This window comes from Microcebus murinus, chromosome 16 (genome assembly GCF_040939455.1).
Source record: "Microcebus murinus isolate Inina chromosome 16, M.murinus_Inina_mat1.0, whole genome shotgun sequence".
NCBI classification, from domain to species: domain Eukaryota; kingdom Metazoa; phylum Chordata; class Mammalia; order Primates; family Cheirogaleidae; genus Microcebus; species Microcebus murinus.
This window is the reverse complement of record NC_134119.1, coordinates 1038031-1049693: the sequence shown is the minus strand read 5'-3', so window position 1 is coordinate 1049693 and position 11663 is coordinate 1038031. Positions and strand designations below refer to the sequence as shown.

General features: G+C 53.5%; 1 protein-coding gene across 3 annotated transcripts in view; it reads right to left on the bottom strand.

Annotated features, from left to right (window-relative positions):
* Positions 1-1653: 1653 nt before the first annotated feature.
* Positions 1654-11663, bottom strand: part of DIDO1 (death inducer-obliterator 1) — a 56610-nt gene continuing 46600 nt past the window's right edge. For all 3 annotated transcript variants that reach the window (XM_020281736.2, XM_020281738.2, XM_012772924.3), the window contains exon 17: positions 1654-5427. In XM_020281736.2, coding sequence (XP_020137325.2) covers positions 2333-5427 — 3095 coding nt within the window. In that variant the 3' untranslated portion in view covers positions 1654-2332. The remainder of the gene's footprint in view (positions 5428-11663) is intronic.

The following is an 11663-nucleotide window of genomic DNA, read 5'->3' as shown; positions in this document are numbered from 1 at the left end:
CGTCAACAATGTGGTTTCGCGGCGGTGACAGTGGTTCTGGGTGGTGAGGGGCTGCCTGGCCAGAACTGCTGCCCCAGGTGGGTCCCCGTGAAGCTCCTGCTTTGCTGCCCATGCTTCCAGGCCCCCCTGCCATGAGCTCTGCTGCTGCACCAGGTGCTCTGCAGGTGGCCAGGTGCTGGATGCAAGTGCTTGTTCGGAAGCCCAGGAATGGGCAGGTGAACTCGGTTATGCGCAGCCTCCCAGCTGGATGAAGCTTAAGGACAAGGTTCACCTGCACCTACCTGAGGAGCTGCTTCCCCTCAACCTGAAAGTGCTGGGTCTAGGCCACCAGCTCCACCTGAGCACTCACTTCCCGCCAGCTCCCACAGGGCTGGTCTCTCCTGGGAGGGCATGTGGGCCTGCGCCCGCCTCTGCTTCAGCCCCACTCGGGCTGGGGCTTGGGCCAAGTTCCACCACCATGTCCCCTGCTGGGCCTTCCCAACCACACCAGCTCTGACCACGCCAGGCCAGGCGGCCTCTGCTCTGTCCAAGGCCTGGCAGGCAGCGCTGGGGGTCGGATAGTGGGGAGGCCCTCACGTGGACAGAGCTGCAAGTGACCAGGACGTGGGGCTCCGGCCTGGCCATTCACGCTCTGGGCTCGCCCTGAGCTCAGCGAGGCAACCTGCCCACATGGCACAAACCCACAAGAAGACACCGGCAGTCAGGGCTGTGTCCAACCTCGGTACTCCTGGCATTAAAAAAGGGCTGATGAAGACACACAAGACAAAAACTTTCTGTAGATGTTTATTCTACTTCAAGTAACAAAATCTATGAAGTTCCATGTTTTAATGTACAGTGATATAATACTCTGCAATATAAAATACAATTTACAGAAATTTCTATCAAGTAAACCTAAAGAAACACACTGATTTTTACATTTGTGTATTTAAATTAGAAAAATTTGCTTTCTATGTAAAAAAAAACCTTCACATCATATTAGATGTTGGAACAATACCTACTTTACTGTAATTTAACCTACTGACACTTCGTTTAAAATACCAAACTTCTCAAATTGATAGGTTCTCGATGTTTTCTTAACTTAAAAATTTGTGCTATAAAGTGAAAAATCTGTAGTGATGTACAATGGAATAACAGACTCTAAAGAACAAATGAAATTCTCTAATTTTACATCTGTAAAAGTAAGTTTATGAAAATATAAAAAATTATCAAAGTGTATTTGTACAAATAAATTAGCCGGATTTTCTCTATGTCACGCTTCAGAAGTACTTGGAAATACACGACAGGAAGCAGACACTGTATTTCAGTGACAAGCTTTCTATTTTGTTTGCAGTTCCTGAACTAATGACCAACTAATTTCCACCTCAGACTTTATACAAATATTGTTCCATTTACAACAACAAACTTTAAATCTACCGCCAGACAATCCCTCAGTTTGGAGCTGAGCCGAGTGCACTTTCCCCGGGACAAGGAGGATCTGCTCAGGTGGCAAATTCTACAAACACAACGTTCCTGAAGGCTGAGATCAAAGCAACCCCTGCCCCACCACCACCCTTTTAAAGCACACTTAACTGGTTTGTCATTTTCTTTAGGCTGGTAAAATTTAAACATTTTCCAATAAATTGTTATTTAAATGCAACAATTTCTACTAGGACAGATGTTGTTGCTTTTAATCAATTTTTTGAAAAAAATTTATAAGGTGATACATACATAGAAACTGTGCAAAACTAAGAAATGTGTTTTTGTGTCCTGGTTGAAATTTGTAATTCAAACTTCCTTATGGCAAAAGAAAGATGCATTTTTTAAGTTTTTTGTTTCTCAACATTCCAGATCCTAACCCCTGCCCTCCCACAGTGGGGGCAGGGGACACATGTGCAGCTCGGCTGCAGCACCAGCTGGGGCTGCCAGAGACCCGTGAGAACGGCTTCTGCAGACAGAAGTACTGAGACGTCGGCTAAGGTATGGCTCTAGGGTCCGAGGAGACTCCCTTAACATTTACAGTAGTCAAGTTATTGGAAAAGATAACTTTATAATCGGAAAAAGCAATATGCTCTTGTAGACATTTTCCCATTTCTGTAATTTTAAATGGAAATATTAAGAGTTCTTAGTTTTTTTTTTTTAAAAGCATCAGAATTGTAAAGGTGAAATCTTGTAAGAAACCATTTACACAAAATTACAGTAACTTCTGAAGTCCAGAATATTCTACCCCGAATCTAAGTTCATAGCTATTTCAAAAACTATTTGTTCAACACATTTTATCAACGTGGCTTTTACAAGGGTCTTTGCCGGGCGGAGATGGGACCCGCTGGCCGGCGGTGGGCGCCGCGGCCGGGCCCTAGGCCTGTGCATCTGAGGCCCTGGCGGCCTCGGGCTTTGGGTCCTGGGCACTCTCTTTGCTCTTGCTCCGGTCCTTGCGGTCTCGGCCCCGTGGCTCTCGGTCTTTGTCCCTGGCCCTCTCCCGGTCCCGCTCTCGGCTCCGAGACCGGTCTCGGTCTCGCCTGCGGTCGCGCTCTCGATCCCTGTTCCTGCCCCTGTCCCGGCCGCGGTCGGCCTCTCGCTCCTTGTCCCTGTTCGCGCTCCTCTCTCGGCTCCTGTCCCACTCGCGGCTGGAGTCCCTCTCCCGGTGGCGCTCCCACTCTCGGCTCCGATCCCAGTCTCTCTCTCTGCTCCAGTTGTGGCCGCGCTCCCGCTCCCTCCTCCTGTCCTCAAACCCCCGGCCCGGCCGGCCCTCGGGCAGCCGGGTTTCCGGCTCCTCCGGGGCTTTCTCCCGCGGCCTCCCCTCGAAGGGCTGGCTCCTGTGGTCATGGCCTTTGCCCTCTCGCAGCTCGGGCGGTGCCCACTGCCCGTCAGCCTCAGGGCCCTGTCCAGGCGCTCCGGAGGGCAGGGTGGAGGGCGGGCCCGCCTCATCCCAGCGCTCCTTCCTGTGCTGCGGGGGGTGGCTGGGGAGCTCCAGCAGGGGCCGGGGGGCTGGCTTCAGCACCTGGGGGGGCTGGCCTTGGAAGTGAAACCGAGGAGGGGGCTGCTCGCTCTTTTCAGAAAAGGGTGCAGACCCCCTGGGCCCACCAAAGGGAATGGGCGCTGGTGCCCTCTGATTTGCAAATCTTGGTGGCGAGTTTACTCTCTGCTCTTCGAAGGGCTGAGGCTGAATCCCCCTGGGACCCGGCATGAAATTCGGTGCTTGAGCTCTGGGTCCTTCAAACTGATTGGGATGGGGGCCCCGGGCGGGTTCGAACTGACTGGGATGGGGCCCTCTTGGGCCCACAAAATGGCCAGGGGGTGGTCCTCTCTGACCCCCAAACTGAGCAGGAGGGGGCCCTCCTCGGGGCCCTTTAAGCTGAGACAGCAGAGGCCGTCTCTGGCCTCCGAACTGGAAAGGTGCCGGGCCTCTGCCTCCCGAGTGCTGGGCTTGCTCTGGTCCTTCAAGTTGGGCAGGGGGGCCCGCCATTTCGTTATATGGGGTGTCCTGGAATTCCCTTTTCTCCCCACGGGGGTCCTTGCGGTCTTCAAATTGGGAGGGTGCAGCTCCTCTCGGCCCACCCAGGTAGGAGGGTGAGGGGCCTCTGCTGTCCCCATAGGGTGGTGGCCCATGCGGTCCTGAGAATAAGGAAGGGAGGGGCCCCTTCTGGGCTCCGAATCTGGCCGGAGGCGGCCCTCTTGGCCCCTCTGTGTTAGGAATGAGACTCTCTTCTGAAAACGGAAGGACTGGCCCCCTTGGTCCGGGGAAAGTGGGGCCATGAAGTCCTGACATACCGAAAGCTCTTGGCCCTGGTTCACGGGGACCCTGGCACTGGGGCGCCCCTCCTTTCTGTCCTGGCAGGGGAAACAGGGTGGCCCCCTCGCCAGGCCTGGCCTGCATCTCTCTGTCGCCCTCAGCCTCCCGGGTGGGGCTGTCACTTTTCCCAGCAGAATGAGGATGTCTGGGGTCCTCATACTGGGGGGGGCCAAGAGGCTGTTCCTGAGACACGAACCCTGGACCTGAGAAGGGGTCCTTGGCCCCGTCGCCCTGTGGAGGGCAGCTGGGCTGCAAGGAGGCGCTGGGGGGTGTGGGCAGCAGCACCCTTCGGGCAGGCCTGGCTGAGCTGTCGCCCCCAGCGGTGGGGAGGCCACTCTCCCCGGGCTGCAGGGCGGGGCTGCCCGAGGGCTCACCCCTGGGATCCTGGTCTGACACAGGAGGGGCCTTCTCGGCTGGAGCCCACGGAGGAGCCTCCTCTTCCTGGGCCAGCCCCAGCACCTGCCCCACAGCAGGGCCTCCGGAAGCATCTCTCACAGGTGGGGCGCCCTGCGTGCTATTTGCTGGGCCCTCACCGCTCTCGGTGGCCAGCCGCCTGGCCTGCCGCGGGTCTCTCTGGCTCGAGGCCTGGCCCACGGGGGGCAGTGCCGCCTGTGGCTCCTGCTGGAACAGCTCGGCCTTGGGCAGGGACGACTTGGGTGGCGGGGACATGAGTGCGTCCGACACGGAGAAGTGGGCCATGGACACGCCGACGGCCGCCCGCTGCTGCCGCAGCGCCTCCTCCTGCTCCTCCAGCTGCCTCTTCTGCTCCTCGATCTGCCGGTTCAGCTCCTCCAGCATGCGCTGCTGCTCCACCAGAGAGGGGGCAGCGCCCTCAGCAGACCTCTCCGTGGCGCTGCCCCTGACGTCTGCACACATCCTGTTGGGCAGGTCGTCCACAGTCACCTTGGCTTCTTCTAGAATCGTTTCGTCCTCGGGGTCGTAGGCCACCTCTTCCCGCTCGGGGGCCTCGGGGGCCCGCTGCCCGTCCTGACGTGCACTGCGCTCTGCGAGCTGGCTGTCGAAGGCCCCCGCCGGGTTGTACTCCTCCTCGGGGTCATACGGCCTGTCATCCTCCTCCTCCTCCAGGGCCTTGCCTTGTGGGAACTGACCAAACTGCTGCACGATCGGATCCAGCAGAGGAGGTGCCGACACCCCGTCGCCCACCTTGGCTTTGGAGTCCTGGGGGGAAGCGGCCCCGGGCCCAGCAGCCTCCTTGGCAGGAGGGTCAAACGCTTTCTTCTTTCCAAAGAGAGTCTGCAGGATGTGTTCCAGCGGCGAAGCGGTCTTCGAAGTAGATGAAGTGACAGAGGAAGCCACCGTCACAGGGACCGCTGCTGACGCTGGTGGCGGTTTGAAGGATGACAGCACCTTCGCACCCGGCAGCTCTGGGGGAGGGGGCGGGGGCGGGGGCGGGGGTGGAGGAGACCCTGGGGGTGTGGAGCTGGCGGCTGTGTCCCCAGAGTGGAGCTGGTACCTGGAGGGCTTCTTGTCAGGCTGCGGGGCCGCGGGGACTTTCGGACAGACAGCAACGTCCGTGTCCTCTTGGAGCCGGGCCCGCTTCTCGTCCCCCTTGTCCGGCTCGCCAGCATTTGAAGGCCGTTTCACTTTCTGACAGATCACTAACCCAAGGATTATATTCGGACGCGGTGACTCAAGACCTGAAAAACAAAATATTTGTGCAAATTTTAGAATTTAAATCCGGCTTTCATCCTTCAGAGGTAAATTTCATTAAGGGTGTTCACAGGAAATGTTTAATAGGTAGAAGGAAGACATTTTACGGCAAAATGAAATCAAGGTCTGAGAAGCTCATGGCAAAGCCAGGATGGCTCCAGCCCAAAGCACCTGCCCAGTCCCGATGGAGCAGGGAGCCCCGCGCCACAAACAGAGCCCAGGGCCCAGCTCGTGAGTAAATCCATCCCCATCATCAGAACTTGTGACGTGTTTTAAAAAACTACACATGATGTTAAAGCGATAGTTCCGGGAGGTGGTGGGAAGCAGGTATGCAGACGCCCACCGCCGCTACCACCACCCTGCGGAGGCACGTGCCAGCATGACTTTGTGACAGACTCTTAGCCATGCTCTTTAATAACCTCTTGCTACTTATCAGAAAGGTAACAACCCCTTTTGCCTTTAACTTATGAGTTGCAACACAGAAATTAAGCTAAGTACACCAATATTAAATGTTCAATAAGGGACCAACCAAGAGGTAAATTCATTAGTCTCTGGCATCAGAATGGCACTTAACGGGAAAAATGCTGCTGACTGAAATGGCTAAAATGAATGTTTCAGGGTTTAGAAGGGAATTCAGTGAGCATTAACTTATCAAAAACGAATGGCCAAGCCTTTGTCAGCCCCGGCTGCCATGCCAGAGCAAGCACGAGGCCCTGGCACACTGGTGGTGAGGGCAGCTCACACAGAGGAAGCACGCAGAGGTTTAGGGTGTAGCATTCAGTTTTAAAGATAATTATTTTTTTTAAAACAGATTATTGTAAACATTCTAAGCTCTGGGAACTTTAGATCAGGAAGGCTGACATCCCAGAAATAATCCCCCCAACTCATAAGAACTCTAGAATACCAAAGAGAAACAAAATCCAAGTCACAACGGCAACAGGGGAAAAACGATGTACAAAGGACAGAATGTTAATAGTGAAAATATATTTAAGATCAAAAGATGTAAGTTCAGCTTATTGAAAATTTAATATTACTGTGGCATACAAAAGGCATCTATATTATGGTTTTTTAATTCCTTACAATTAAAACTAGTGCTAAGATTTTCTTGTTCTTTTTGTGGTTTTAATGATTACAACTCACTCTGTGAAGAGAAGATTTTGGATACCATTGTGTGGTTCTAAACACATTTGCTGTCAATCTTCCTAAATTCCACTAAGGACTTTATCATATGGACAGGACAGTCTGAGCACAGGAGGGAGGGTGGGTGTCCTATTGCACCCCTTAAGAGGAGGACCCCAGGCCTGGCCAACTGAGCTGGGGCTGTGTGCTGCCACTGCCTCCTGGAGACTTAGGGCCTCTCGTCTCACAAGCTGGTGTGTCGAGCCAACTAGACTCCCACCTCAGCTGCGTACAGGACACAGCCTGGGACCTTCCCACCACCCCTCTTCCCTGCCCCTCTGACGGTGGCAGCGCATGGGAGAAAGGAAGGGGTGGGTACGGGAGGGCAGACATGGAAAAGCTAGGCAGGCCAACTGAGGATCACGTCCACATTTTCCTGCTTGGCAAATATGAAGGGCAATCCACTAAGTTCATTTTCTAATTTACATGAATTAAGAACATTTTGATTTAAGATAGCACTTCTCACCATGATAGCTATTTGTTTACTGAACAGTTTGTTGCTTATTCAACCTGGGTATGGCCAATTGTTAAATTGGCTATTATGGCCTTTCTGGACCAAATGGTCCCAGGGCTTGCTGAGCACGGGTGGGACATGCTGACATGTGAGCCTATTGTTCAGGCAGCTGTCTGCTGGCTCACTCCCGGCAGACCCTCACACCAGGCTGGCCTTGGAAGTGCTGGACGGCAGGGGATAGTCACGGGGGCAGCCCAGGGCCAACACACCCTAGCACAGGGGGCCATGCCACTCACTGAGTGAAGCCCTCAATGTCTACAGGCCTAAGAGGGAAGGTGGCACAAACCAAATTTCAGGTCAATAAACTTTCTGTGAGGGGCCAATTGCTGTGCTAGCCTCGGGAGGGCAGTGTGGGGGCCCAGCCCAGTTTAGTGCACCATTCCAGCAAGAACTATAATGGCCTGGTATGCTTATCTACAAATTCGTATATCCTGGCCCTGGCAAGAATCTTTAATGTTTGACCTTTGTTGTCATACCCCTCATAGGTAAGGCTAATACTAAATTACTGATGTTCATGTTGGTTTTGAAAACCGCAGCTATCTAGAGTGGCAGCTACCACGCAGCCAGCATTTTTAAATCTTCCAGCTCTTGACTGTCTTGTGTGCATATGCTGGTGACAGAAAAAGCCACAGTCGGATGTCAGTTCTGAAGTTCCCCACTACCTCTCCCCAAGATTTTAAATCGGGCTGTCCCAAAATGGATACCCCTGCTTTGAAGCAAACTTCACCCTCTGATCATGTCTGTTGCGGTTGCATGAATATGTGCATGAAGTGTAACTAATAATACCTGGAAGTAACATTCGTGGAGGACACAAAGGGAGGTGCCCCAAGCTTAGCTAGGCTCCAAGTGCCTCAGGCAGGCATGACCAGGCCAGGCCGAGTAGCCTTTGACCATGTCCCTCACCCAGGAGCGTGGGCAGCAGAGGGTGTTTCTCCTCTCGGCAGCTGTGAGGTGTGCCAGCCCCCAGTGTGGCCCATGTCCTGGGAGGCTACAGCGAGACCAGGCACCAACGGGATGGGGCTGGGTGCAAGGACGCTCCCTTACCCGCCTCAGTCTTGAGTGCTGCTGTGAGGCCCACATTTGCAAAGTAGGGGACACTAAGCAATGCGGAAGGGACATGGACACGCTAGCTGCCGTTAAACATGCCGTTCTCCACGCCCACAGGGACACTCAGACCGGGAACACGGGCGCTGATGCACCCTGCCCGACACCCTCCGCAGAGCCAGAGGGAGACGAATGCTTTTCTTCTGCATGACAGTGGGGACGAAAGCAGCCTTCCCAGCTCCGTGTCTGTGTCAAGTCTTCATGGGGGAAGGGTCTGGCCTCAGACTCGGTGGCTACAATTACACACGTATAGGAAGAGAAGTCAAGAAACAAAGACAAGGAGTGTATCTGAAAAGGTGTGTGCCAATTAAGTTCCCAGACAAGACCAGAACGAGCTCTGTGTCCAGAGCGTCGGCAGCAGGACGGGAGTAGAGGAGCATCTGCAGAAGACGGCGCCTGCTGAAAGCGGGCAGCCTCGGGAGCGGGAGACCGCAGGATGCTCCTGCCAGTAATAAATCGCCGAAATCTGACTCTTCCTAACCCCAAGGCTGTCAAAATGATTCCTTTACCCTAAATCTATCCCGCACATCTACTATTCACTATTTAAAATGAAAACCCTCCTGTGGTCTGAATCTGTCAAAACAAAATTTTTACACCTGCTGGAATAGAAACTGAGGAAGTTAATAAACAAGACTCTTTCTTAAGTATGACTTGGACAGAGACTTGGCAAATACGGGGGGAGCAGTACACCTCGCCCAACCCACCACACACACACTCACACACACACACAGACCCTCCCACTTTCCAATTTTAAACCCGAGACCTGCATGAAGCCACTGGGCCCTGTGCAGGTTTCAGCTAAGAGAGTGCTGTCCACCTTCTCCCAGGGGCTGGCCGTCCCGCAACTACCGGGTGGGCGTCTGAGGGCTGGGTGCGCCCTGTCCCGTTGGCTTATGAAAAGCAAAGGCAGACCTAGAACAGGAGAGCTACCAAATGGTTCTAATTCAAACAAACAATGACCAGTTTCCATGAAATGTTTTTATTGATGTAGGAGGAGTAAGTAGTACATTCCATTCGATGCTGTATTTGACTTTGGTTACAATTTCTATGCAAAGCTATCAATACATACACACACAAAAACTGAAGAAATGCTTACCTGACAGTATTTCAAGTCATAAGTTTTTGAGCTAATTTAGAGAGCAGTTAAAAGTGAATACAAAGACACTACAGATTCAAACATTCCTCCAAGTGCTGTGCAGTGTAAAAAGATTCAGAGAAAGAGACTCTTTTCATTAGAGCTCCTGAAAAAGGCACCGTTTCCTCCCGCTCTTTATTTGGGGAAGACACAGCCTGCACACCCGCAGCCACTCAACAGCCATTTCAGATTCAGACTCCAGGTCCCATCGATTCACTCAGAATAACGGGTGGCCCGTGGCTGTCACTAGTGTGGGCGTCTTGGTATCAGGTCCAGTCCTATCAGGGTCACACACAGAACCCCACAAGATGAGCTTCCAGTCTGACTAATCTTTATTCTGTGCAGAGACCTGCAACCCCAAGTCCCATGCAGAGACCCTGGCAGTGTCACTGGAGCTGGGCTGACCCAACCTCTGAGTAGAAAAGGGGTCAGCTGAGTTAGAGGGACCCAGGCTTCCAGTGTCCTTCAAAGTAGCACTACGCTACTAAAAATGCCACCATGTGACAGAAAAGACAGCCCAGCACTTTCACAGATAAAACAAAAACATACTGGACAAAGGGTCCTCAGAGATATTCAGGCTCTCTGGAGGTGCTCTGAGACACACTTTGAGAACTGCGTGCGGGACTTGCGGAGCTCCATGGGAGCAGGTCCACGTGTTCACTGTCCCCATAGCTCACCTGAGAAGAGGGCACAGCTCAGCACCTCCAGTGTCTTCACCCGCTTCTCAGTGTGAGCAGCAGGCACCGGGGGCAGGGCTGCTATGCTGTCAAAACCCACTCAGTTCCAAAGTTCAGGAGGTGAGGACACCGTAGCTCAGTGCCATAAAGCGAGGCACATGCATGAGGGTCACTCTCTTGTGCAATAGCCCCAGTGACCAGGCTGGACCTGCCACCGAGCAATGGCGCAGACCAGGCCCCTCTGGTGGAGGAGCTGGCTCTCCCGCAGGCCCAAGCTGCGTGCGCTGCACAGAAGACCGAGCAGCGACAGCCGGTGTGTGAGCTCAGGCAGTGCAGGTGCTGCTGCCGGTTGTGTGGCTGTGTGTGCGGCACACACCCACGACCGACTACGGCCCTGCGGAGAAGACTCTGCCGCCAGCCTCAGACAGGGCCGGTGCTGTCCAAAGGCTTCTGGGCAGAGACTAACTCCAGGAGGGCAAGGACCGCTGAGACAGGAGAAAGGTTCCTTTCCAGGAGAAAGGAACCAGAAAGGTTCTCTCTCCCTCTCACACACACACACAAACACACAATACACACTTGAAACCAGGACTCACACCTGTACATTTGTATCTAGAAAACACCAAGTCAAACGATCAATGTGAGGCAGCTTGGGCAGCTAACCTGGCCTGGTGGAGGCTGTTTAACTACCATGCAGGTGTGTAAAAGCTCATATATACGCACTAATGTCAACAGTGGTATCAGCAGAATAAACAAATATCATACTAAAGTCTTTTAAGTTAAAACAAGGTTTTAAAGTGTATGGGCAAAACTTCGTGGACTGTTACCTTTCTAAACTCCTTTGTCCTATTTTACTGTTCCAAGGCACATTTGTTCTTCATTGTGAAGGACAGTCTGTGGGTCTTTTTCGACTCCCTATTATCAGGTAGTGTCATGGCCTCAGCAAGTGCCGTGGTGGATGAGTGTGACATTCACTTGGCCAGTCACTGGGCTGAGTCCAGGTGGTCAGTACCTATCACACTCAGCAACGAGGAGAACGCCTCCACCAGCCCAGCATGCTGGGCCCAGTGCCCTCCTGGCAGGGCCAGTGCTGCCTGTCGCCTCCCTCTGTGCCTGGGGCTGTGCCTCAAGGGCCTCCCCGCCCCCTTCACTGCCTATCGGAGCCTCCATCCATTCCTGTGATGGCAGGGACACCCCAAGGCCGTGCGGCAGCCCCGTGTCTGGCCTACCCCCACAGCCCACTCTAACGTGGAGGGGCAGGGAGAGGAGGGAAAAGGGAGTAAATACTGCTTTAATGTTTTAAAAAAGGAGTGGCTAAGTACCTACTAATTCACATCATATAAATAAAAAGTGCTCTTTGCTCCCGAGAGGAAGGTGCTATCTGGCACCAGCGTCTCCATTACGCTCACGTTAGCTCCTACACACAAGCTCTCACACTTGCGACTGACCGGACGATCTGTGCAGGGTCTGGGAGGTCGGCTTCTGGGTCTTCACCTCCAGCAGGACTGGACACATCCTCTCCCTGGTCACACAGGGCCGGCCAGAGCTCTTCGCATAGCTGTTACCAAGAACCTCCACCAAGGTTCTTTCTGCCACCCACTGGGTGGCATCTCTTTA